General features: G+C 37.8%; 1 protein-coding gene across 3 annotated transcripts in view; it reads right to left on the bottom strand.

The window, feature by feature from the left end:
- Nucleotides 1-26178, bottom strand: part of CCDC192 (coiled-coil domain containing 192) — a 206717-nt gene that overhangs the window by 145144 nt on the left and 35395 nt on the right. For all 3 annotated transcript variants that reach the window (XM_040241758.1, XM_040241759.1, XM_040241760.1), the window contains exons 3-4: nucleotides 4511-4642; nucleotides 3550-3606 (exon numbers count right to left, since the gene is read on the bottom strand). In XM_040241758.1, coding sequence (XP_040097692.1) covers nucleotides 3550-3606; nucleotides 4511-4642 — 189 coding nt within the window. The remainder of the gene's footprint in view (nucleotides 1-3549; nucleotides 3607-4510; nucleotides 4643-26178) is intronic.

Genomic DNA, 26178 nt, shown 5'->3' with positions numbered 1-26178 from the left:
TTTACCAACTGAGCTATGAAGGAAGCCATAGAGCAACTATACCCCAATAAAAATAAATAGATAAAATGCAGTGTTTCAAGCTAAAATAGATGATGTACAGGAGGTTAGGGAGCCCAGAGAAGGTACTCTGGGGGCTAAGGGAAAGGTTAGTCCTTGATACAAGTCTTGCAGACAGAGTGACATTTATTTGGAAAAAGGAGGAGAGAGAAGGATAGCCTGGACCATGAGAGCGCAGAGAGCAAAGTCCCAGGGCACCGACAGACTCTGGCTGTGTAGAGAAAGATGACAGCTCTATTTTACTAGCCTACTGGACTGAGGCAGAGAGAGGGGTGAGTGAGAACAGGGAAATGAAGGCCAGGGATGGGACAGTCCTGTGGAAAACTTTCCAGAGTGGCAGGGAAGCCGGGAGAGCCTGGCGGAGGTCACATCCTGCAGCAGGGTTACACTGGGGAGGCACAGCCAGACAGAAATTCTAGACTCTACACATGACTCTCACATACTGTAGGTGGTGTAAGTCCAAACTGCTCGAAAAACTCACTAATACTCTCAGTTGCTTCCTAACCTTGAATGTTCCAGCACTCCCAGGAGCCTTCTGATGTCCTGTCTCCTCACCGCATCCTCAGGGCTCCATTCCCACACCTTGGTCCATTCATCCCCCTTCTCTCCTCTGATCCTCCAGGACATTTCATTCTCCCATGAGTGTTAACCTCCAGCTCTGTTTGGTTTTCTGACCCCACAGCAAATCTTACACACAGTTTTCCATCCTTTCTCTCTTCTGCAAACAAGGCTTGATGGTGTGAGAGCAAGTGGGCTACACTGTGATTGGGTGAGGCGGTAGGCAGGGGTAGTGGGGGCTCCGAACTTGAATATGTTGATAATTTGGGGCTAGTAGCAATAATTGAGATCTATGTTGGTCAAAAAGAGCTAGGGATTGGCAGGGCAATGGAATCAAAGACATGGACATGAGATAACTAGTAAAAGTATACTCAGAGACAACAATTAGCAAAATATGAGATACAAGCAGAAACAGGTGGGATTTTAATACTGTTTTAAGTTTGGATCTACAGTATGTAATAACATTGTGATATTATTCACCATGCCTGGGGAACACAAACGAACACATTGAAGAGATAAGAATAAAAAATGATAAATTTGACTTCATATGTGCTGAACCTAGGACAGCCACGAGATATTCAGGTCATATTTAGCAAACCTAGAGTTTTAATGCAATGCAGTATACCAGCAATCTTCAAGGCTGCATGCTTAAAATGTCATTCGAGGACAAACACCGCTGGGAAATTACATACTCTGGCCCTTTTTTTGGAGATTGATTATACACTGATAAATCCTGCAGTAAATGAACATATTTAATTTAACTTTATTTCCAATGCCCCGCTCATATTTTTTTTCAGAATACCTATTAACATAATTTAAAATTTTTTCCCAGGAACAGTGTTTTAAGAAATGCTCATTACAGGAGCTGTGATCAGATTATTAAGATAGAACTTGGTAGAGGAGGAGGGTATGCTTACTTGCATGGAAGGAAGAGTTGAAGAATTATGAACTGATTAATCACTCAGAGTAGACAGAGAAAAGAGACTAGAGATAGAAGCTTTATCAACATGTCTGACACTTCCAGTGGTGTGTGGGAAATACAATTGAGAGAGGTAGCATGTTGCGAGAGCAAAAGCATGGATTTCACAATCAACATGTGTGTGACAAATGATCTAATTACTAAAACTTAGTTTTCATATCTGAAAAATAATGCTCATCTTTTTGAGTTGTACTGAGAAGTAAAATAGGTAATACATAAAGCACCTATCACCTAGGAAACACATAGTCCACTTGAGTAAACATTATTATTCACATTATTTTCATTTAAATATTCTTGATGAGTAAGCAAAACTTTAATGATTAACCTGCTATATTATAAGCTGAACATTGACAATTACACAGGAGAAAGCTCGTTGGTTGGTATCAATACCCTAATACAAGGGAGCACTCCCAGTTCAGACACACCTGGGACAGGAACAGCATGGAACAGGAATTGACTGCAGAAGCTAAACAGTGAAAGAAGACACTGCAGGAATTTCCCAAAGGCTCCCATTACCATGATTTTTCATCAGTTTTTCATGAAGAGATGCTGGAAGCTAATAACTGAACCTTAGCAAATCTCTCTCCTTAAACCATTCTGACCTACAAACTCCCTGGGTGAATGGCTGTAGGGATCCAGCTGGCATGAGGTGACATCCTCTGATAATAGTCCTTACCCAGTACCCTGAAAGGCAGGCCAGAGGAGAGGCATCGGGGAGAGAACGCTCGGCTACGAGAGAGTTTCTGTCTGAGTCAGTCACAGTGTCAGCAGTGCAGGCCTGAGTCATGTTCAGTCTCGGTCAGTTGAGCACACAAGGCCAGAAAAGAATCTAGATTTAGTCTAAAACTCTACTAACTGCCACTGAAGCTAATCTTAGCTTCTCTCTACCCCAGGACAAAAAATGGGGCAACTATTGTGGTTTTTATCCAGATCAGATCACTGCAAACCTCAAAGGGTTGGTGACCAGAATATATTCTTCTGTGGTCTTTTCTTTAGGACTTCTGGGCTGCAGTCTCTCAGATTAGTCTGAGTTTCTTGTTGTTCAGACTGGCCGTGTAAGGTGACTGGCCACTCTTGTTAATCAATAAGCCATTCCCTAGTACATGGGATGTGGTTGGAGGAGATAACTGAGAGGATGGCGAGTGACTCTTTGAGGAAACACTCCCGGCATTCTCAGATCCTTGAGAAGGGGCAGTGGCAGGACCACAGCCACTGGTCTATGCACATGGATCCACAAGGCTGTTGTGGCAGGAGACGCTCATTAAGCTGTTCTCTAAGTGAAGACAGGGTAAAGTATAAACGAAATTTCCCCTGGAACTTCAGAGGGTCTCTCTTTCTCTCTCTCGGGGAAGACTTGTAGCAGAAAATGGGCAGTTCATTATCTGATTTGTTCATATGGTCATTAGCCTAAAAACCAGAAGACTGGGGCAAAATAAATATATATAAAATAATGCTGCTCAAAATATGGTCTAAAGATGGGCAGCAGCAGCATCTGAATCCAGCATTCCCTAGAAGCACATATTCTCAGGTCCTATCCTAGGCGTACAGAAAACTGTTCCGAAACGTTTTCCAGATACTTCTCCGTATACAAAAGTTTAAGAAGAACTGTCCTAGGCCTATAGGAGAGGTGTCTAAAGTTTCCACTTCTGTTCACTCACAACTAGCCCAGCTTGCTTGTTTTTCTACCCTTAGTTTCCAGTTCTCTTATCCTGATCATATCTGATTAGGTCATCTGGTTATATACAAGAACTCAGTCTTGCAATTTTTATCATCAGTGTAAATCAGAATTCTATTTATGGAAAACAACTCTATAGAGGCAGTAAAAATACTGGTTCTTAGCCCTGTGATTGGTTTGCAATGGAGAGACTATAGTTGCAACTTTTGAAATGTTTCTGTTCATTCACAGAATAACAATGATATAAAATAAAGGGTGAAAAAAGGCAGAAGACACTTACATGGGCTGCAAGTTGCTCCTGGGAAGATTTTACTTCAGCTTGTAATTTCTCAATGCACTGAAAAGGGGTAGAGTTTAGAAACAAAGTGTGTTTAACTCTTCCTTTTACATATTCAAAGTGTTCCATATGTAAATATGTACTGGTTTTCATATTTTACAAATGGCAGCATTATCTCAGCTAGATGTTTTGAATATCATCATTAAATCAATCATCGCTCCCATCTCTTTCTTTCTTCCACTCCATGGAAGAACCCATCAACAAAGTATATCAATATAGTAAAAACTAGGCCATGATTGAGAAAAAATAATGTTTGCTTGATGTACTGCAGATAAAGTTAACCTATCTTATATCACATCATTTATACATACATGTGGGACCAAATGAATTGGTATCTGCCTTTGGAATATATGAATATGTTTTAATGAAGATATATATACACCTATATATAGATACAGATTATCTGTCTATCCATTCCTCTATCACAAAAGCAGATACAAAACAACGTGGGTTGAACAAGAGATAAATTTACATAATGACACATATATAAATGTCCTAAGATTCAGAGATTGGTGACTTCTTATAAAGTAATTTATTAAAAGTCTATGAAAAATGTTTTGATCAACTTCTTTCACTACCCAGAAAGAAGCTATTGCTTGATTAAGTTCAATTGAAAACTAAGAAATATTTGTATAGTCAATATCACTTATAAAATAAATAGAATATTCACTTAATATGATTCAAAAGAATACATATCAAACTTAAAAATATCACCAAGAAAGTTTGTTTTTTATGTGAATATTCTATCAGGAAATACAGTTACATTGAGCAAATACAAAAACTGTGATTCACCATCTTGAACTTAAATATGAACTTCCAGCCCAGCCAGAAATAACTACAGGATTTTCAGCTCATATGTTTAGGTAACTTTTAAAATAAAGATTATTCTTCTTCTATGACATACCTGGTCTTTTGCAAGAACCATTTTTTTGTATGGTTCTCCACTGTCTTCCCTACAGTCCAGAGTTTCTAGCTTTTTCTCCAGCCAGGAAACTTGCTCAAGCAGCTTCGATTTTGTTCCTTCTGAGACTGCAAGCTGAAGAAATGTGCTTGTAAGGGTATGGAAGTACAATGACTTTTTTAAAGCTTATTTTATTAAAGTCCAATTTACGAATGAATTGCCTTCCATCAATATCTCTTAAATATGAAAATGGCTTTTGAAACATTCTCATAGATGACAAATGATTAGTAAAGAGAGATAAGGAAATAATTTTTATTTTATTTATTTTTAATAATAAAGATCTTTCTGGGCAAGAGATGAGACCACATAGTTACAGCAGGCAGAGAGATGTCTAGTACAACAGTCTCAACACTCGTTTTTATTATGTTTCAACACTGTATTTTATTTGTACAGCTGAATCTGAAATCTGTGTTGTGGTTTAGATAGGGTTCTTGAAACTTACCTCTTTGGAGGCTACCTGCTCAGTCACTCAGTCATGTCCAACCCTTTGTGACCCCATGGACTGTAGCCTTCCCACCAGGCTCCTCTGTCCATGGGATTTTCCAGGTAAGAATATGAAGTGGGTTTCCATTTCCTACTCCAGGGGATCGTCCTGATCCAGGGATAGAACCCACATCTCCTGCACTGGCAGGTGGACTCTTTACCTCTGAGCCTGGGAAACCCCCAAAATACTAGCTAGTTATGCACGCATGCTCACTCACTCAGTCATGACCGACCCTTTGTGACCCCACAGGAGGCCACAGCTCTCTAGAAAGAGGAGGAATTCTGACTCCCTCCCTTGAATTTTTAGTGCAGCTGTAAAGAATCTGCCTGCAGTGCACAAGCAGTAGGAGATGCAGGTTCGATACCTGGGTTGGGAACATCTCCTGGAGGAGGGCCTGGCAACCCTCAGCAGTATTCTTGCCTGGAGAATCCCAGGGACAGAGGAGCCTGGTAAGCTATAGTCCATGGGATCACAAACAGTCGGACACAAATGAAGCCACTTAGCAGCAGCAGCAGGATAGAAGGAGCTGAAGGGAAATGCAGGAATTTCTAGTTAAAATCAGATGATCAAGGGCTTTGGTTATTGTCATTTAGTCACTAAATCCTGTCCCAAGCTTTGTGACCCTATGGACTGTAGCCCACTAGGCTTCCTTATCCATAGGATTTCCCAGGCAAGAATCTTGGAGTGAGTTGCATTTCCTTCTCCAGGAGAGATCTGTGCTAACCATAACCATAAAATGTCTCAAGATGAGTGTTTTCCTGTTTGTAGATTTCTCCTGAGGGGAGTGGTACTTGGATAATCCCTAGTCCCTTAGCCTTCTTAGAGTGTCCCTTGTGATTTTTCTTTCTAGCTCAGCAACAATTCTGAAAGAGTCTCTGGAAAGGGACATACAACCTTGTATCCATTCCAGATCTCAGGCTCTGAGGCATGACTTATCTCTAAGTATCTTTTTCATATTATTCCAAGAATTATTGCAAAGCATACCATCTCATCTTGAAAAGGGCAACAAATATTTAGAGACATTTACCAAATCGAGAGGCATTGAGAGGTTAGTCTGCCATGGAAATGAGTTGGGTACATCACGTCTGCTGGTATCCATCCATCCACCCATGCACACATCCATGTACTCAACAAGTATTTGTCTAGTTGGCTCTCTATGCAGCCATTGTGTTGTATGCAGGGAATGATGAAAGCACAACAGGAGGGTCAGAAAGTGAAAGCGAAAGTCACTCAGTCGTGTCCAACTCTTTGCGACCCCATGGACTATACAGTCCATGGAATTCTCCAGGCCAGAATAATGGAGTGGGTAGCCTTTCCCTTCTCCAGGGGATCTTCCCAACCCAGGGATTGAACCCAGGTCTCCCACATTTCAGGCAGATTCTCTACCAGCTGAGTCACAAGGGAAGCCCACAAGGGAGGGTCAGAGGGAGCACATGTGCCATGAACTGTTGTCTTTGCCTTTCAGCTCTCAGTGACCTGGGAAGCCTGAGGTACTCTGCATGAATACTAATACATCTAACTCTTGGGTGCATGATGGTTTGGAAATGTAATCTGATTTCTCCGAGCACCCTTCCATTTCATCATAGTAGAGTGTAATGGCTGAAGACACAGACTCTGAGACTTTGGGTAAAAGTCTCAGTTTGCTACTTGCTATCTTTGTGATTTGGACAAATTGCTGAGACTCTCTGGGCTTGACTTTCCCACCTGTAAATAGGAATGAGGATAAAAAGAATGGTACTTATCTCATGCATTTGTTTTGAGGTTTATACATGAGTCTACACAAGAGAAACACTTAGAACAATGCCTGGAATACATGAAACACTCAGTAGTTCCTATTATTATTTCATCTACATCCTCTCGACTGCAGTAAGCATTCACATAGGTTTTATCCAAATATTCATTATTTATCAAATTATAAAATAAAGTGTCTGAAGATGTCACAGCCTCTACAAGCTGGTTACCCTAAACTCAATTTATATTTGGTTTGCTCACTTCCTGTAACCACTCTAGTCTTCAGGGAAAAGTCCTCTCTAAGTCTGATGTATTTTTTTAGTCTCAAATATATTATTTCTCAGTCTGTCCCATTTTGTTCCCATATCCTGAATGATTGATCCAGTCACCATTTGGTTATCTTTCTTTTAAATCTATCTCCTATTGTTTTTAGGCCTTTATTCATTTACTCAGCAGATATTCATGTATTCACTCATTGCTAAAGAAATATGTTGGACCTTTATTATATGTAAGCTTTGGAGGTAAAAAATAAAGGTAATATTGTTTGTATTTTCACAATTTACTCAGAAAAGTAGACGATTTAAAAACTATTCCATAATGTGAAAGTGTATAGATGAATAATAATATTAGTGCTGCTTAATGCTTACCGGGTACTTAGTACATATCAGATATTCTGAGAACCTTTTGTTTTCATATTTATTTCAGTTTAGCTTCATATTCATTTTACAGATAAGGAAATTCAATAAGGTTGCGTAACTTGTCTAAAGACATAGATAGGAAATACTGGAACCCAAGTTTTCAGTAGTGGGCATTAGGTGTGACTCCCAAAGCCCAAGTCTGACCCCAGAAATGGGGCCCTGATAATCATGACAATCCCATTCTCTTTCCTTCCATCCATTTTCCTCCCATTGGTTTAGGAATAAAGGCCTAAACCAATCAGATCCTGGATCTTCTCTGGCAACAGTTAATGTGTAGGAAATATGACCTAGTTTGCACCACCCATGCTGGCCAGGAGGAACTCTGATGATTTGGAGAAGCACTTTCTCTTATCCACAGACATGAATGCTACCATAGCCATCCTACAAACATCCAGGAAACCCGTTCTATGACAAAGCCACTCTGGATGGAAGTGTGGACAACAGAACAAACCTGGGTCTTGTTGACACTACTGAAATGTTTTTCCAAGTAATTTTGAAGCATCTCCTACCTTGGGACTTACCTTTAGTGAGTTTATAAGTTTCCTTATTGATTAGACATTGAGTTTTCTCTTATTTGCTGCTGTAAGCATTCTGCTGATAAATTGTCTGATTCCAAAATTGCATAATCATGACCATGAGTGAGTAAGATCTATGGAAAAATAGCAACTAACATTTGTTTGGTAGCTACAGCATACCACACATTTTATTTTGTTGTTGTTGTGACCCTTTTAAAGATTAGAAGTTAGGGGCTTTTAGGGGCTTTCCCAGAGCTAATAAGGACAGATTAGATTAGGATCTACATTGGTCTGTTTCTCATTTTGGGTTCTATAGTATATCCAAAGCCTAACTCTGAGACTGCCTACAAAAATAAGATCTATGATTTCCCCTGATCATGTGGCTTTCGGCACTTTTTCTCTGTGTGTTGACTTATTTACTTGAAGAAAATTTATTTTCCTTTTTTCTGAGACTTGAGAAAAGTCTGTCCTGCCATCTCAGTCCCTTTTTATATACACACCAACCCCATCTCTTTGCTCTCCTCTTATAATAAATTTCTGTCTGAATATCCCTTTGGCTCAAATATATTTAGCTCAGATTCAGCTTATCTCTAAGAAATCTTGACATGGAATCACAATATCTGTATTTTAGGCCTGACCCCACAACCCTCTGATGTTATGACCTATGAGCCCATAATAAAATCTTACTCTGTCGCTTTGCTATGTTTTTACAGGGCAGCTCTCCAGTCATGTGTATTCTAACTAGGTTGTAAATTGCCCAGAAGGATGGATAGGGAGAATTCTGTCAAAACTTTTAACAAAATTCAGTCAGATTGGCCAGAAATAATATTTGCTAAAAACATTTCATTTATTCACTTTTTAAATGATATTTTCATCGTCATATGTTTCAAAATCTCACAAAAGCAGGATAAAGGGATTTTATTATCTCTGCCTCATGTGGATACATTGAAGCAAGAACTAATGTTGGATTGCATTATATAATGATGAAACTGTTTATTAGCATAAGACTACTGATATTGCCCCAGCCCTTTTGAAAATGACCTATCAGATAAGACTGATAATCCAAAAGGAAAGAACAGAAAAAATGAAAGAAAATAAAATGAAATAACATAATTATATATCTAAGTATTTTTAAAGTACTGAATAAAAGAATATACTGTATTGCTGAGTTGCAAGATAATAGCTACCATTTTGAATTCACTCCATTGTTTTGACTGGAGTTTTAGAACTTTTCAAAATTTAATTTTCAATTCAGGAAGCTCTTAGGAATGCTGCTTAAATTCAAATTCAAATTATAGGATAGAAAACAAGGTATCAAAGAAAGTAAGAGGAAACCTAAGTTAGTAGCTGCAAGATATACCAGTTGAATTTAAAAGCTCTAGGGGCCTTGGGCACCACTTCCTTTTTATTGCTTTTTTGTTGTTGTTTTTCATAGGAACTGCTTAGTTTTACAGTTACTCGTTTGAAAGAGAATAAAGATAAAAGTTCAGTCCAACTTAGTATCAGACATCTCCTTATAAAGAGAGAGTAGAAATGCATTATTCTTTAAGTAATCCGTTTCTATATTTCCTAACCAGCTATCTGTGCTGGAACATATGGTTCACATGATGTTGGGAGGCTAATATTCTCCCTTTGATTTTTGAAGAGTTGGCCCCTTCCCCTCTGCCATTCTAACAAATTTAGGGGGAGGAGATGATTTTAAAAGCATGAACAACATTTGTCATAAGAATTATGTAAAACAAAGGAACAACTTTCATTTTATACATTTGAGGCTATATAAATCCACTAAAATATTCAACTTTAAATATACCTCGGTATTCAATAGAAGATCATCATAAATGTAATGCAATATCATTAAAAGTCAAAGGAAGATAAACTGTATTCATTGCACAGCTTGTTGATGCAGTCAAGAAAGTATATTGATACATTTCATATTAATATTCAAGATGAAAGTAAAAAAAAATGACTTGCACTTCAAAATGATGGCAGATTAAGAAGCTCTAGGAATTGGTTCTCCCACTTAAATAATTTTTGAGCTGGCAAGAACTGTCAGAACCAACCATTTATTACCTCTGGATTCTAGTGGAATACTTTCAGTATCCAGGAAAGTACATGATGAACAAAGATGCTGGCATTCAAGGAAATCTCTGTAAGGTCATTGGCTAACTACAGAGGCAATGGAATAGGAGACTTTAGTAACCACACAAGACAAAAATTATGGTCTCTGCAAAATTAGTTTGGAAAAGTAACCAAAAATACAAACTGTAGAGGAGGGAAGAATTGTATATGGTCTTGGGGAGGTAGAAAGAATCTGATTTCCAGAGTTACTGTATTATAATATTCAAAATGTCTAGTTCTCAACAAACAAGTACAAAGATCACAAAGCAAAGTATAACTCATTTATTGGAAAAAAATTAATTGATAAAAACTATCCATGAAGAAGCATAGGCATTGAACTTTTGGACTTAATAAATGAATACTTTAAAATATCCTCAAAGAGCTGAAAGAAACCATGGACAAAGAAGTAAAGGAAATAAGAATGATACATATACAGATAGAAAATATATAAATGGATAAAAATTATAAAAAGAAACTAAGTAGAAATTCTGAAGTTAGGAAACAAAATAGTTGAAAAAATTACTGAAATGGTTCAATAGCAGATATAAGCTAGAAGATGACAGAATCAAAAAAACTTGAAGACAGGACAACTGAAATTACCTGATGTAAGGAGGAGGAAGAAAAAGGTATACAGAGAAGTGATCAGAGCCTAAGAGATTTATGGACACTATGGAAAGCTACCAAGTATACCGACATACACATTATAGGAGCAAATAACTAAAGAAGATGCAGAAAAGGAAAAGGGAATTAAAATGGTACACAAAAATCAAGCACACAAGAAAGCAGCACGGAGGAAGAGAGTAACAAATAGATGTAAAATACAGAGAAAACAAATAGCAAAATGGCAGAATTATGTCCTTTATTATCAGTAGTATTTTAAAAGTAACTGGATTAGACCCAGCAAATAAAAGACAGTGACTAGAAAAATGAATTAAGAAATGTGATCCAAGTAGACACCACTTATAATAGAGTAACTTCCACCTCTAAGAAACAAATAGTGAAAGGAAAAAAAGATATTCCATGCACATAGTAGCCAAAAGAGAGCTGGCATGGCTATACTAATATCAGAGAACATCAAATAGATGCCAAGTCAAATTTTTACAGAATACAGGAATATAATATATTGATAAAAGGGTTAGTTTATCAAAATTATAAATATATATCAAACAACAGACCCTCCCCCATATATGAAACCATTAACAGAATTTAAGGGAGAAATAAATAGTAATAAATAGTCATAGAGACTTCAATATCCTACTTTTAATAATGGATAGAAAATGTACGCAAAAGATCAAGAGCAAATAGAATTCATCAACACTACAAACGAGGTAGATCTAACAGACATATTCAGGATAATCCATCCAACAATAGAATACACAGTCTTCCCAAGTGCTCAGGGCACATTCTCCAGGATAGACCATATATATTAGGCCACAAAATAATTCTAAATAAGTTTAAAAGGATTGAAATTATACAAAGTACCTTCTCCAATCACAATGGAGTAAATCTAGAAATTAAAGACAAAAGGAAAACTGAGAAATTTGAAAATAAATGGAAATAGCACATTCTTACAGAATCAATGGGTCAAAGGAAAAAAAAAATCACAAGGGAAATTAAGTAACTGGAGATAAAAAGAAAAACAGAACAACATACTGAGACAGAGGATGCAGTGAAGACAGGGCCAGAGGGAAACCTATAGATGGAACATGTACATTAAAAAAGGAGAACTATGTCAAATCAGCAACCTAACATCATACCTTGCAGTTAGAACTTGAAGAAAGAGAGAACACTAAACCCAGAGTCAATAGGAGGAAATAATAAATATTAAGTCAGAGATAAAACAGAATACAAAAGTATCAATGAAACCAAAAAGTTGGTTCTTGGAAGGGATCAACAAAGTTGACAAATCTTTAATTATATTAACAAAAAATAAAGAAAAGAAAAAAATAACTAAAAATAAGGAAAACTAGGGAAATTACTACCAGCCTTAAAGAAATTTGAAAGATTATGAATGAATACTGTGAATAATTGGATGCAAACCAACTATATTATCTAGATGAAATGGACAAATTCCTAGGAAGACATAAATTGCCAAAACTGATTCAAGAAAATTTGAAAATCTCAATAGACCTGTAGCAAGTAAAGAGATTGAATCTTTAATCAACATCTTTCAACCAAGTCCAAGATCAGATGGCTTCACTGTGGATTCATCAAACATTTTAAGGACAGTAAACACTAATTTCACACAAACTCATTTAAAAACAGAAAAGGAGACTACTTCCTAATACATTACCCTAATATCAAAGTCACACAAAGATACTGTTAAAAAAAAGTATAAACCCATATTACCTAAGAAAATAGATGCAAAACTCCTCAGCAAAATAATAGCAAACTGGATCCAAAAGGACATTCATTACAAAGAGTATGCATCAAGAATAAGTGGAATTTATCACAAGGATGCTAGGGCAGACCAACATTAAAAAACCCACAATTACTACAACATAATACATTAATAGAATAAAGGAAAAATACAATATGTTCATCTCAATAGATGCAGAAAATTATTTGACAGAATTCATTATATGGTAGAAGCACTCAGCAAACTAGGAATAAAAGAAAGCCTTCTCAATATGATAAAGAGTGTTTATGAAAAACCCCACAACTAACATCATATTCAGTGTTGAAAAATGGAAAGCTTTCCCCTTAAGATCAAGAACAAGAGAAGAATGTCTGCTTTCTCCACTGCTTATTCAACTTTGTATTGAGAGTTCTACTCAGACCAAATAAGCTAGAAAAAGAAAAAAATATCTAAACTGGAAATGAGAAATAAAACTATTTCCATATGAAGATGACATGATTCTATATATAGAAAATTTCAAACAATCCTCAAGAAAAACTACTCAATTCAGTTCAGTTCAGTTCAGTTGCTCAGTCGTGTCCAACTCTTTGCAACCCCATGAATCACAGCACACCAGGCCTCCCTGTCCATCACCAACTCCTGGAGTTCACTCAGACTCACGTCCATCGAGTCCATGATGCCATCCAGCCATCTCATCCTCTGTTGTCCTCTTCCCTCCTGTCCCCAATCCCTCCCAGCATCACAGTCTTTTCCAATGAGTCAACTCTTCACATGAGGTGGCCAAAGTACTGGAGTTTCAGCTTCAGCATCATTCCTTCCAAAGAACACCCAGGGCTGATCTCCTTCAGAATGGACTGGTTGGATCTCCTTGCAGTCCAAGGGACTCTCAAGAGTCTTCTCCAACACCACAGTTCAAAAGCATCAATTCTTCAGCGCTCAGCCTTCTTCACAGTCCAACTCACACATCCATACATGACCACAGGAAAAACCATAGCCTTGACTAGACGGACCTTAGTCGGCAAAGTAATGTCTCTGCTTTTGAATATGCTATCTAGGTTGGTCATAACTTTTCTTCCAAGGAGCTAATAAATGAATCTAGTAGAGTTTCAGGGTATAAGATAAACACATAAACATTAATTTGGGTTGTTACACACCTATGTTTTAAAATGTAGACTAGTTATTATTCAGGTGTAGTGAGGTTAACAGATCTGGAGTTGATCATCATTGGAAAGACAGTCTGTTACAGTCCCCAAGAGGAGGGGCATGACACACCATGAGGAGGGTAACGATATGGAGGGGACATATATGAACTAAAGGGTCAGTCAGGAGTAGAGGAAGCAAGGGGAAAATGTGGGCAGGAACATTTATTGTAGCTTCCATAGGAAGGAACACGTGAGTAAAGATAATCAGGGTTAGGATTAGCTAGTTCGGATAATTTCAGTGGGCTCCGGAACATCGAGGTGGCCCCTACTTGTATGGTACCTGTACCTGGGGTGCTTAGAGCAGAGGAACAGTGGCTTTGTGTTTGGATTGATCAGTTGTATATGAAAGGCACATTTACAGAGAAGTCCTTCACTATTTCTAGGAATTGATTAGCAAGCATTGTGAGGGTAGGGGCAGTCCCTCCAGGGTCAGCAAGGCCCTGGATATCAAATCATCTGAATTTTTTTTAAAGGCATGATTAATACAACCAGTAATGAGCAATCCAAAAAAGAAATACAACAGTTCCATTCACAGTGGTATCCAGAGGAATAAGCTACCAAGAAATAAATTTTTTATTAAGGAGGTGAAAGAGTGATACACTGAAAATTACACAACATTGCTGAAAGAAATTAAAGAAAACCTAAATGAAAATATCTTATGTTTGCATGTTGCAAAATCTAATATTGTTAAGATGATAAAACTCCCCAAAACTAACTACAGATTCAATGCAATCACTACTAAAACTTATTAGCTTTCTTTGCAAAAATGGAAAAGCCAGTTCTCAAATTCATATGTAATCTCAAGGACCCAGAATAGCCAAAACAATCAATTAATAATAAAAAACAAATTGGAGGACTCACACTTCCCAATTTCAAAATGTACTACAAAGCTGTAGTAATTAAAAACAGTGCCAATGTTGGTATAAAGATACATAAATAGAACAATGGAATAGAACTGAGAATTCAGAAATAAACCCAAATATCTACAGCCGGTTGGTTTTCAACAGGAGTGGAAAGACCATATCATAGGTAAAGAAGAGTTTCTTCACAAATAGTGCTGGGACAACTGTATAGACACATGCAAAAAAGATGAAACTCCACCCCTTCCTCACTCCATAAACAAAAATTGACTAAACATGGATCTAAATATAAGAAGAAAACTATAAAACTTTCAGAAGAAATCAGGAGAAAATCTTCAAGATCTTGGATTTGAAAATGGATTATTTGATAAAGCAGGAGCGACAAAATACAAAATAGTTAAATTGGACTTCATCAGACTTAAACATTTTTGTGCAGGAAAGAACATTATTAAGAAAGTGAAAAAATAACCTAAAGCATGAGAAAAAAAAATTTACAAATCATATGTCTGATACAGATTTAATATGAAGAATGTACAATATAAAGAACTCTTACAACCCAACAAAAACAAATACAAATGACCCAATTAAAAAGGGGCAAAGGACTTCAACAGACATTTCTCCAATGATGATACACAAATGGCCAATAGACACAAGAAAAGATGTTTAAAAGTATACCTAGTACCATGTGCACAGGAAAATCATAGCATCTCTCCAAGGAACTGTAGCAGAGTGCATCTGCTCTAGCCCATCCACGAGGACAACAATGTCCAGTTGGTCTGAGGACACTACAAAGGTCAGCAAATCACCAAAGTAGTCCAGGGGTTCAGGAAAAAAAAAGTAGGTTCTACATTGATCAGATGCAGCGTGAGAAGGCAAATGACACTACTGTTTATGGGTATTCACCAGAGCAAGGTAGTTTTCAACAGAGTTAAACCAAAGACCAAGAAAAAAATTCTTGTACACAAAACCATATCTGAATTAGTTCAAAAAGAGAAAAAAATAACTATAAGGAATAACTTATTGTGAAAATGAAAAAATGAAACAACCTGTTGTGAAACCATGGTTTAACTAAAGATGTTTAGCTTAGTGTGTATTTCTTTGCAGTTTTACAAGATGTCTCTAATATTTCATTTCCTTCCCATTTTATTATTGATACGTAGCACTATAAATCTGCTTTTGCAGTTGTGATTAATGATTGTGTGAATAAAATAGGGCACTTCCTAATTTAAAAAAACTCAACATAATCAATCATTAATTACAGATAAAAACCACAATGAGATTTCACTTCACAGCCACTATTATGGCTATTTTTTTAAAATTTATATTGGAGTATTTGATCAACAATGTTGTGTTAGTTTCAGGTGTACAGCAAAGTGATTCAGTTATACATATACATGTATCTATTCTTTTTCAAGTTCTTTTCCCATTTAGGTTATTATAGGATATTGGGCAGAGTTCTCTGTATGGAAGTTCCTTGTTGCTTATCTGTTTCAAATATAGCATGCATATAGGTCTGTGATTTAAAAAATAGAAAGTACTGGTAAAGATGTAGAGAAATAAGAATCCTTGTATGATGGTGTAGATGTTGTGGGAAACAGTTTTGTGATTCAACAAAGAGCTAAAAATAGAATTACTACTATACAGATTGTATGGTCCAACAATTTCACTCCTAGGGTATGTATGTACCAAAGAGAAATGAAAGCATATATCCACACAGAAACTTGTATATAGATGTTCATAGCAGCATTATTTTTAATAGCTGAAAGGTATTGTGACCCCATGGACTGTAGCCCACCAGGCTCCTCCATCCATGGGATTTTCTAGGCAAGAATACTGGAGTGGGTCGCCATTTCCTTCTCCAAGCTAAAAGGTAGAAACCAAATATCTGTTAACAAATGAATAAACAAATTGTGTTGTGTACCTACAATGAAAAATATTATTCAGTCATAAAAAGGAATGCATTATTGATACTTGCTACAACTTGAATGAATATTGAAAAGATTTTGCTAACAGGAGGAAACCAGACACAAAAGATCACATGTTGTATGATTCCTTTTGTCGGAAATACCCAGAATAGATAAACCCATAGAGACCGAAGCAGATTAGTGGTTGGTTGTCAGGGGATGGGTAGAAGGGATTATGGGGAATCATTACTTAATGGGTAGGAAGTAATTCTTCTTCTGGGATGGAGAAAAATGTTGAAACTCAAGACAGTTTGTGATTATACAACATTGTGAACACACTAAATGCCGCTGTATCCATTTAAAAATGGTTAATTGTATTTATGTGAATTTCACCTCCTTTAAAAGAAAATGACTTTCTAATTAGCTCTCAATGGTTAAGAAAATTGTCATCATTATTTCCATTTCACTGAATGTTATTAGGAAAAAAAACCCAACAAAATTGGATTGGTTTAATTTTAGATAAATGAACTCAAAGTTCACGTAGGTACTCAATACTCCTCTGACATCAAAATACTATATTTTCCTATTGGGAAATATGCATTCTTCCTCTCTGAGAAAACTATTTATTATTCTCTGCTCTTTCCTCAAATATCATTCCATACTTTCTTTCTCATCAAAATTCCACCTTTATCCCAAATGATCACCTCATCAGTAATTTACTGAAAAAAATAGAGGCTGCCAGATGGCTATTCCTTCACTTTCTCATCAGCCAATATATAAACCTTCCTGCAGCAGACTCTACTAATCTCTTTCCCAATGACCGTTTCCCCATTTATCCCTTTCTACCAGACACCCAATTTGGATCAGCCAGCAGCCATGTGTTTAGGGAAGCTTGGTCTTGTCCATTTCCAGCAAATGAATCACTGTTGCTCAGCCAGCCCTGTTGGGCTCCATTCCCAGGTATAAAAGATTATTTTAGGCATGAGCCTGCAATCCAGTAGAGGCCCCTGGAGCCTTGAGGAGAAGGCTCTTTACCAGATTTTTTTTTAAAAGATATACAGGAGGAAGAACATCTCTTTTTTTGCAGGATGTTCTGACTGCATATAATGCTTGAAATTGTTGCAGTTACTGTGTAAGACAGTCAACACTGAGGATGGGAGAGCAAAGGATGGGTAACACCTGTGTTTTTGTTGACATTCTTGAGCTGTTGAATTAGCAAATGCCGGAACTGCTCCATCTCTGGACTTACTCTTATGTGTGATGATAGCTGGCCTTAACATATTACTTTAATTGGGTTTCTGTTGAAGGAAAAAGCACCCTTACTTAACAAATGGAGAAGCTTGCTTCTATCAAAGGCCAGCCTTTTCACTCGACTTTGAATGTTATCTTCTCTAATCTGTCAAAAGCCTTTGCTCCTGTAATTTCCACAGCCCCCCAGTCCCCTTCCATTTCTGCATTCTCTTTCTCTCTCTTACCCTTTCTGGATGATTCTGCTCAGCATATAAACATGTCATAGTAATTGTGATAAACAAAAGCTGTCTGTTGAACTCTCCCCCACCCCCTCCTCTAATCATCATCCCATTTCTATGCTGCTTTTCCCACTCAAACTTCTTAAAATGATTGTCTACCCACACCATTGTCACTTTCTTACAGTCTTCTCACTCTTTTTTTATTTTCTGAAGGAAAAAAAAATATTGGCTTATATAACTGGGGAATCAGAAGTAGGTTTCTGTTTCACTCACAACTAGATTCCACAGACTCCAAAGAAATCATAGTATTCTCCTTTTACCTCTGCACCTTGATACTATTCCTATGTGTTGGCTTCATGATTTCCCAGTGCAGACAAGCCTTCTTCACGCACTGGGGAAGATGCTACCTGTCACCTTCCAGGTTCAGATCCTCAATAGTAAAACAGTGTGTCCTCCAATAACAAGTTGGAAAAGAACTGTATTTGCCCCACCTGTGTTCATAGGGCCACTCCTGGGTTGATCTTTATGGTTAGGAAAATGGGATATCATAATGGATTGGACCTAGGTCATGAGCTTCAATCCCATTCCTTCTAGTAAGGAATATTGTGGTTGATGGTCCCAGGATTATTAAAAGATTGGAGCCCGAAGGAACTATTCTCCAGAAAAGGTAAACATAAAACAGAAGCCAATTAAAGTTCACCCTCTGTGTTCAGCACAATTACATCCTCGTGCTCATAAGGATGTGCTTTCCCCCAAGTGTTCCTGCCTAATACCATGTGTCTATTCGACATTAATCCAAAATGCACTTTCCCTCTTGAAAGGAGACAACCTACAGAAATGTCAAGTTCCTACATCTGGCTTCACATTTTGTGTATATCTCTCTGAATCAAATCCAGATAAGCCTCATCATGATACAGACATGAGACAATTTTTAATGTACCCTCCCTAATATGTCTAAAATACAGGGAAAACAGGATAATCACAGTATTATTCTCCTTTAAAGGAGGGGGGAAGGGAAACAATTTACAGTTGTCATAGGCCATTGCAAGCATCACGTTCTCTCAGTCAGCAGTAATAAGGCCTATCCTGGTAATGCACTCAGTGGAGGTGGAGGTTTCTGGTCTGTTTGATTCTGTTTCTAACCTCTGGGAGCCTTCTTTGTCCTTTTATTCCATGGTCACCATCAAGAAAAAGGCTAGAAGGCATGCCTTTGGTAGGGGGTGTACTATGTTTTAGTTTTGGGTGTATCACTAACTCCTCTACTTGTCAAGACCATTTCAGTTACATTACAGAAAACTAATGCAAATTGGTTTCCATTAAAAAGATAATTAATTGGTTCATTTAACTGAAAAGTAGAGGCACCCTTAAATTCCGAGTCTTAAATTAGATTCTCAGAATTCCCTTCCTCCCTCCCTCTCTCTCTCCTAACCTCTCTCCCTTTTATGCTACAGGGAACCTCTCTCCCTTTTATGCTACAGGGAAAAAATTCCCCGTGGCTGTGAAGAGAGCTACCCTGAATTATTTCCCTCTCCTAGTCTCTGTTCTTCGCCTCTGCCCCTTGCCCCCACTACTCTACTAAAACTGATTGTGCCTAGGTTGCCTATGAGTCTCATTTTTCCAAATGCAATGGACACATTTTGGGCCATCTTTTTCAATTGCCCGGTAAATTATTACACATTTGAGGATGCCATGCCTCATGAAACACTCTTCTTACTGCTTCTAGAATACGAGTCTCTGGATTTCTTCCTGATTCTTAGCTCCCTTGGCTAGATTTTCATCTTCTTCCACTCCTCTAAATATCAAAATCTGACAGTCCTAGCAGATCTCATTAGGTGCCATGGTTGAAACACTAGTCATACACCTGTTTACAGCTCCCAATTTTTCTACATATACCACTTAGCTTATATATCCAACAACCTACTTAATATTGTCACTTGAATACTTACTAGGCAACCAACAATTAATGCCTTCATCAAAAAAGAATGAAATAATGCCATTTGCAGCAACATGGATGCATCTAGAGATTATTATACCAAGTCAGAAAGACAGATACCATGTAACATCACTTATATGTGGAATCTAAACTATGACAGAAACAGACTCACAGACATAGAGACAGACCGGTGGCTGCCAAAGGGGAGAAGGGCTGAAGGAAGGATGGGTTGGGAGTTTGGGGTTAGCAGATGCAAAGTGTTATATATAGAATGGACAAACAATAAGGTCCTTCTGTATTGCATAGGGGACTATGTTCAATATCCTGGAATACTATAATGGAAAGGAATATGGAAAGAATATACATATATATCTGAATCATATTGTATAGCAGAAATTAACACAACATTGTAAATCAACTATACTTCAAGAAAATAAATTTTAAGAAAGGATGAATATATTCAAAATTAACTCCTCATATTCTATAGCTTCCCAGGACTTCCCTCTTATTAATAAATGGAACCAGTCATCCATATGTTTAAGCCACAAGTACATTTAAAACTCTTTCTTTCACCATCTACCCAATCCTTCATAGAGGACAATTATTAAAACCACCTCATAGTAATGTGAATTGTTATGTTTATCTCCTCTTGTTGGTTCTCTTAGATCATCTCCTCCACAATCCACACCCACATACACAGCAATTAATATTGTAGAAGAGGTTTCCAGTGTCACTCAAAAACCACTCAAAAACAAATTGAGTCTTGGCAACCCTTGCAGAACTCACGCTACAGAAAGGAGTGACTGTTTAAAAACACAGGCTTCCCTTGTGCTAAAAGTTTTGCAAGCTGAGTTGGACTAGTACTACAAGCTACTAAATTCCTTGGCAATAAATAACTGAGGCAAGCACCGTAAAAATTACCTATCCTACCTGTGGAATGGGCAAGAACCCCTGTGTCTGAAGATACTTTCAGGTCACAGAACTGGTTTGGTCTCTTTTCAGTTTTACAGCTAAAAACAACAAATTCCTCATCCTACCCCCATCTTAGAAAAAACAGACTTTTATATTTATTAACATTTTTGCTTTTAACAAGTTATTTCTAGCCATTCCTAGGTTTATGTACATCTTAAAATAGACTTCCCAAGTCTATAATTTAGAAGCATGGTTACCCCCTGTTTTAGTTTGCTGGGCTGCTGTTAGAGAACCACAGACTGAGTGGCTTAAATATACATTTATTATCCCACTGCCTTGGAGGCCGAAAGTTCAAAATCAAGTGTCAGTAGGGTTAGTTCTTTCTAAGGGCTCTGATAAGGCATCTCCTCAATGACTCTCTTCTGGCTTCTGGCAATCTTTGGTATTCCTTGGCTTCTAGAAGCATGACTTTGGTGTCTACAGCTTCATCTTTGCATGACTTCTCCCTGTATGTTTGTGTCCAAATTTCCACTTTTATAAGGATGCAGCCTTATTGGATTAGGAGCCTATCCTGCTCCAACATGTCCTCATTTTAACTACCTACATCTGCAAAAACCATATTGCCAAATAAATTTGTGTTCTGAGATACTAGGAGTTAGACCTTCAACATTTGAAATTGGAAGGGACCAAATTTAACCGTAATACCACCAAGTTGGGGTAGGGCAAAGCAGGGAACTCTGAGGAGTGAAGAAACATTTATTTAAACTCTGAATGAAAATACAAATATTCACCAAAAAGTCAATTGATAGTTAAAATATAAAGTTAGGGATCCAGGCAGAGATTCCTAAGATCCATGTAATCTCCAAATATGTCCTCTGGGTCATATAAATATATAACTTTTCAAGGTCTATGAGTTTATCTCTGTTTTTAAAATAAGTTTATTTGCATCATTTTTTTAAAATATTCTAAGTATAAGTGATATCACATGCTATTTTTTTCTCTGCCCAACTTATTTAACTTAGCAGGACAATCTCTAGGTCCATTCATGTTGCTGCAGATGGCATTATTTCATTCTGCTCTATGGCTGAGTAATGTTCCTGTGCATGTGTGTGTGTGTATGTGTGTTTATCACATCTTCTTTATCCATTCATCTGTCAGTGGGCATTTAGGTTGCTTCCATGTATTGGCTATTGGAAATATTGCTGCTATGAACATGGAAGTGCATGTACATCGTCAAACTAAAGGTTTTGTTTTTCCCAGATACATGCCCAGGAATAAGATTATTGGATCATATGGCAACTTTGTTTTTAGTTTTTTAAGGAACCTTCATTCTGTTCTCCATAGTGGTTGTACCAATTTGCATTCCCACCAACAGTTTGAGAGCGTTCTCTTTTCTCTACATCCTCTCCTCGCCAGCATTTATTATTTGCAGACTTTTTGATAATGCCCATTCTGACTGGTGTGATACCTCATTGTATTTTTGACTTGTATTTCTCTAATCATTAACACTGTTGACCATCTTTTCATGTACCTGTTGCCCAGCTGTATATCTTCCTTGGAGAAATATCTTCTTAGGTCTTTCATTCATTTTTTTTTCTAAATTGGATTATTTGGTTTTTTGATATTGAGCTCTGTGACCTTTTGTATATTTTGGAAATTAATCTCGTCTTACATTTAGATCTTTAATCTATTTTGCATTTAATTTCATATATGGTATTAGAGAATGCTTTAATTTTAATCTTTTACATGTAGCTGTCCAGTTTTCCCAGCACCACTACTTGAAGAGACTATCTTTTTCCATTGTATATTCTTGCTTCCTTTGTTATAGATTATTTGACCATAAGTGCACGGGTTTATTTCTAAGCTTTCTATCCTGTTCCACTGATCTGTATGTCTGTTTTTGTGTTTTGATTACTGTAGCTTTTAAGTATAGTCTGAAGTGAGGGAAGCATGAATCCTTTAGCTCCGTTTTTCTTTCTTAAGATTCTTTTGCCTATTGGGGACCTTTTGTGTTTCCATACAAATTAAAATTTTTTTCTAGTTCTGTGATAAATGCCATGGGTAATTTGATAGGGATTGCATTGAATCAGTCTAGTCAAAGCTATGGTTTTTCCAGAAATGTATGGATGTGAGAGTTGGACTATAAAGAAAGCTGAGCACCAAAGAATTGATGCTTTTGAACTGTGGTGTTGGAGAAGACTTTTGAGAGTCCCTTGGACTGCAAGGAGATCCAGTCCATCCTAAAGGAGATCAGTCCTGAATATTCATTGGAAGCACTGATGCTGAAGCAGAAACTCCAATACTTTGGCCACCTGATGCGAATAACTGACTCATTTGAAAAGACCCCAATGCTGGGAAAGATTGAAGGTGGGAGGAGAAGGGGATGACAGAGGATAAGATGGTTGGATGGCATCACCAACTCAACGGACATGAGTTTGAGTAAACTCCAGGAGTTGATGGTGGACAGGGAGGCCTGGCATGCTGCAGTCCATGGGGTCTCAGAGTCAGACACAACTGAGTGACTGACCTGACTGAACACTGAATCTGTAGATTATCTTTGATAGTATCATTTTAATAATATTGATTCTTCTAATCCAATATGTTAAATCTTTCCATCTGTTTTTTTTTTTTTTTCAATCAGTGTCATAGTTTTCAGAGTACAGGTCTATTAGCTCCTTAGGTTTTTTTTTTTTTTTTGATGTAATGGTTGGGATCAGTCTTTAATACTACTTTTCCATTTAGTTAATCACCAAACCATCTGATAAATATTTCTTGTCTATTTCTTCTCTTCACTACTAATAGGTACTTATTATCTCTTAAGTGGATTTTTGCAAGAGCCTATACACTGATATGGAGAAGGCAATGGCACCCCACTCCAGTACTCTTGCCTGGAAAATCTCATGGACAGGGGAGCCTGGTAGGCTGCAGTCCATGGGGTCGCGAAGAGTCAGACACGACTGAGCGACTTCACTTTCACTTTTCACTTTCTTGCATTGGAGAAGGAAATGGCAACCCACTCCAGTGTTCTTGCCTGGAGAATCCCAGGGATGGGGGAGCCTGGTGGGCTGCCGTCTATGGGATCGCACAGAGTCGGACACGACTGAAGCGACTTAGCAGTAGCAGCAGCATACACTGAAATATCTGACTCTGGTCTTCTAATAAATCTGTTCTTCTCAGTAGACTCTGAGTTTTCTCTCTGAGGGCAAATCTGAATACACTTCAAACCCTTTAATGTCTCCCTTTTGCCTATAGGTCAACTCTGAATGTTTTGATGGAAAGAGCATGAGCTTTGACATCAGAGAGACAAATGGATAGATTCTAACTTGATTTGAGACCTTAGGGAAGTCACTCACTGTCTGTACTTCTATTTCATGTGGTGTGGTGGAAGATACAGACAAATAGTTACAACTGACAGAGGTGGGCGTGGTAAAATGGGAGAAGGATTATGAGAGCACCTAGGAAGGACATCTAACTCAAACTTGAAAGAGGAAGAAAAATATTTTGGAGTAAGTGACCATCTAATTGAAGACCCAAAAGGAGAAATTTGTTGAATTTTGTTGGATAACAGAAAAAGGAATGAAAGGATGTGATGGGAACAGAGCAGAGCAATTCTCTGCAGAAGCAAAAGGAAAGGGGTAAATTAATTAAAACTTGACTGTAAGGAACAAGGGGCTTCCCAGGGGACACTAGTTCAATCTCTAGGTTGGGAAAATCCCCTGAAGTAGGAACTGGTTACCCACTCCAGTATTGGTGCCTGGAGAATCCCATAGATAGGGGAGCTGGTGAACTACAGTTCATAGGGTCACAAAGGAGGAAAACACGAATGTGCACAAGGAACAAAGCCTTTTTTTTTTTTAATAGATGAGACAGGTAATAGAGAATACACTACTTTTTAAGAAATTGAAAGTGCTATAATAGTAATATTCTGGGAGTGGTGTAACATAAAACTGAAGAAACAGACAGGGGATTAGACCACAAATGATTGTAAAATTTGTTAAGAAGTATATGTTTGATCCTGAGAGTAAATTGGGGCTAATTTAGGATCTAAGTAAGGAAAAATATGAGGTCTGTGTTGCAGAATCTTCCCTCTGGCTGTAGTGTGGAGCTATCAATACGCACCACAATGAAAGTAAAGTAGGGAGAAGTTTCTGGAGTTGGTGGCTTGGACAAGGGCAGTGGTGATAGAGATAGAGAAAAGAAGATGAACCGAAGAACTCTTTGAGAGGCATCATTTGTAGTACTTAGCATTGGGATGTGTGGGATGAGGAGAGGAGAGAATCAAAGCAGCACAAATTTCTGATATAGCCACAAGAGAACTGTTGGCAGCTATCCTTGGTTTAAGGGATGTGAGAGCAGGAACAGATTTGGGACAGGAAGTTAACAGACAGGTAGAGCTTGAGTTGCCTCTTAGAGCTTTGGTGGACCTATCAGTAGGCAGTTAGAAGTTCAGACATGGGATCAGGAGGAAGACTTGGTTCTTTTTGATAGGTTGTGTGCTCTGAAGGCAAGTCATCAAGGGAGAATGTCTAGAAAAAGCATACAAGCAGACTGCAATCCCACAAAAGGGTTCTCACCATTTGCAAAATGGGAATACACATTTCCAGGGCCAGTGAGAGAAATACAGGAGGCTCACATATATAGGGGAGAAGGCAATGGTAACCCACTCCAGTACTTTTGCCTGGAAAATCCCGTGGATGGAAGATCCTGGTAGGCTGCAGTCCATGGGGTCGCTAGGAGTCGGACATGACTGAGCGACTTCACTTTCACTTTTCACTCTCATGCATTGGAGAAGGAAATGGCAATCCACTCCAGTATTCTTGCCTGGAGAATCCCAGGGACGAGGGAGCCTGGTGGGCTGCTATCTATGGGGTCGCACAAAGTCGGACACGACTGAAGCGACTTAGCAGCAGCAGCAACATATATAGGAGTACCTTGCAGAGTGCTTAGCTCACAGTTAAGAGTTCAACAAATATTTTATTGAATGAGTAAACGAATAATTAAACAAAATTATACACCTAATTTACTTGTAGAGATTAACAAAGTGAAAGTTAGCTTGCCATCACTGAGACAGTCTTAAGAAAATGAAGATTATGTCCATGCAAAAAAGATACCTGCACTTATCAGCAGAGCCAAGACTTATAAGGGAGAGAGGATTTTGTGGTTTTTTTTTTAGACAAGAAAGTCACATTTATTAGTACTCGGTCAGCTATTTAAAACTGACCTCAGTTTGATCTTGACATTTACAAGCAAAAGGAAGTCTTTAGTTGTGTAATAGGCCAGAAATCCATGCGTCCCTCCTATAACAATGACAACAGAAGCCCATTTGTCATTACGCTTGATTCTACTCAAAAAAGGCACATCTCTTCACCAGCTTGTAGTCTTTTCTTACATTCTCTGAGGTTCCCAGTCAATGCGCAACAATTCAG

This window comes from Oryx dammah, unplaced genomic scaffold (assembly GCF_014754425.2).
Source record: "Oryx dammah isolate SB20612 unplaced genomic scaffold, SCBI_Odam_1.1 HiC_scaffold_5, whole genome shotgun sequence".
Classification (NCBI taxonomy): Eukaryota; Metazoa; Chordata; class Mammalia; order Artiodactyla; family Bovidae; genus Oryx; species Oryx dammah.
The sequence above is the reverse complement of the archived record's forward strand: the minus strand, read 5'-3'. Positions and strand labels throughout refer to the sequence as shown.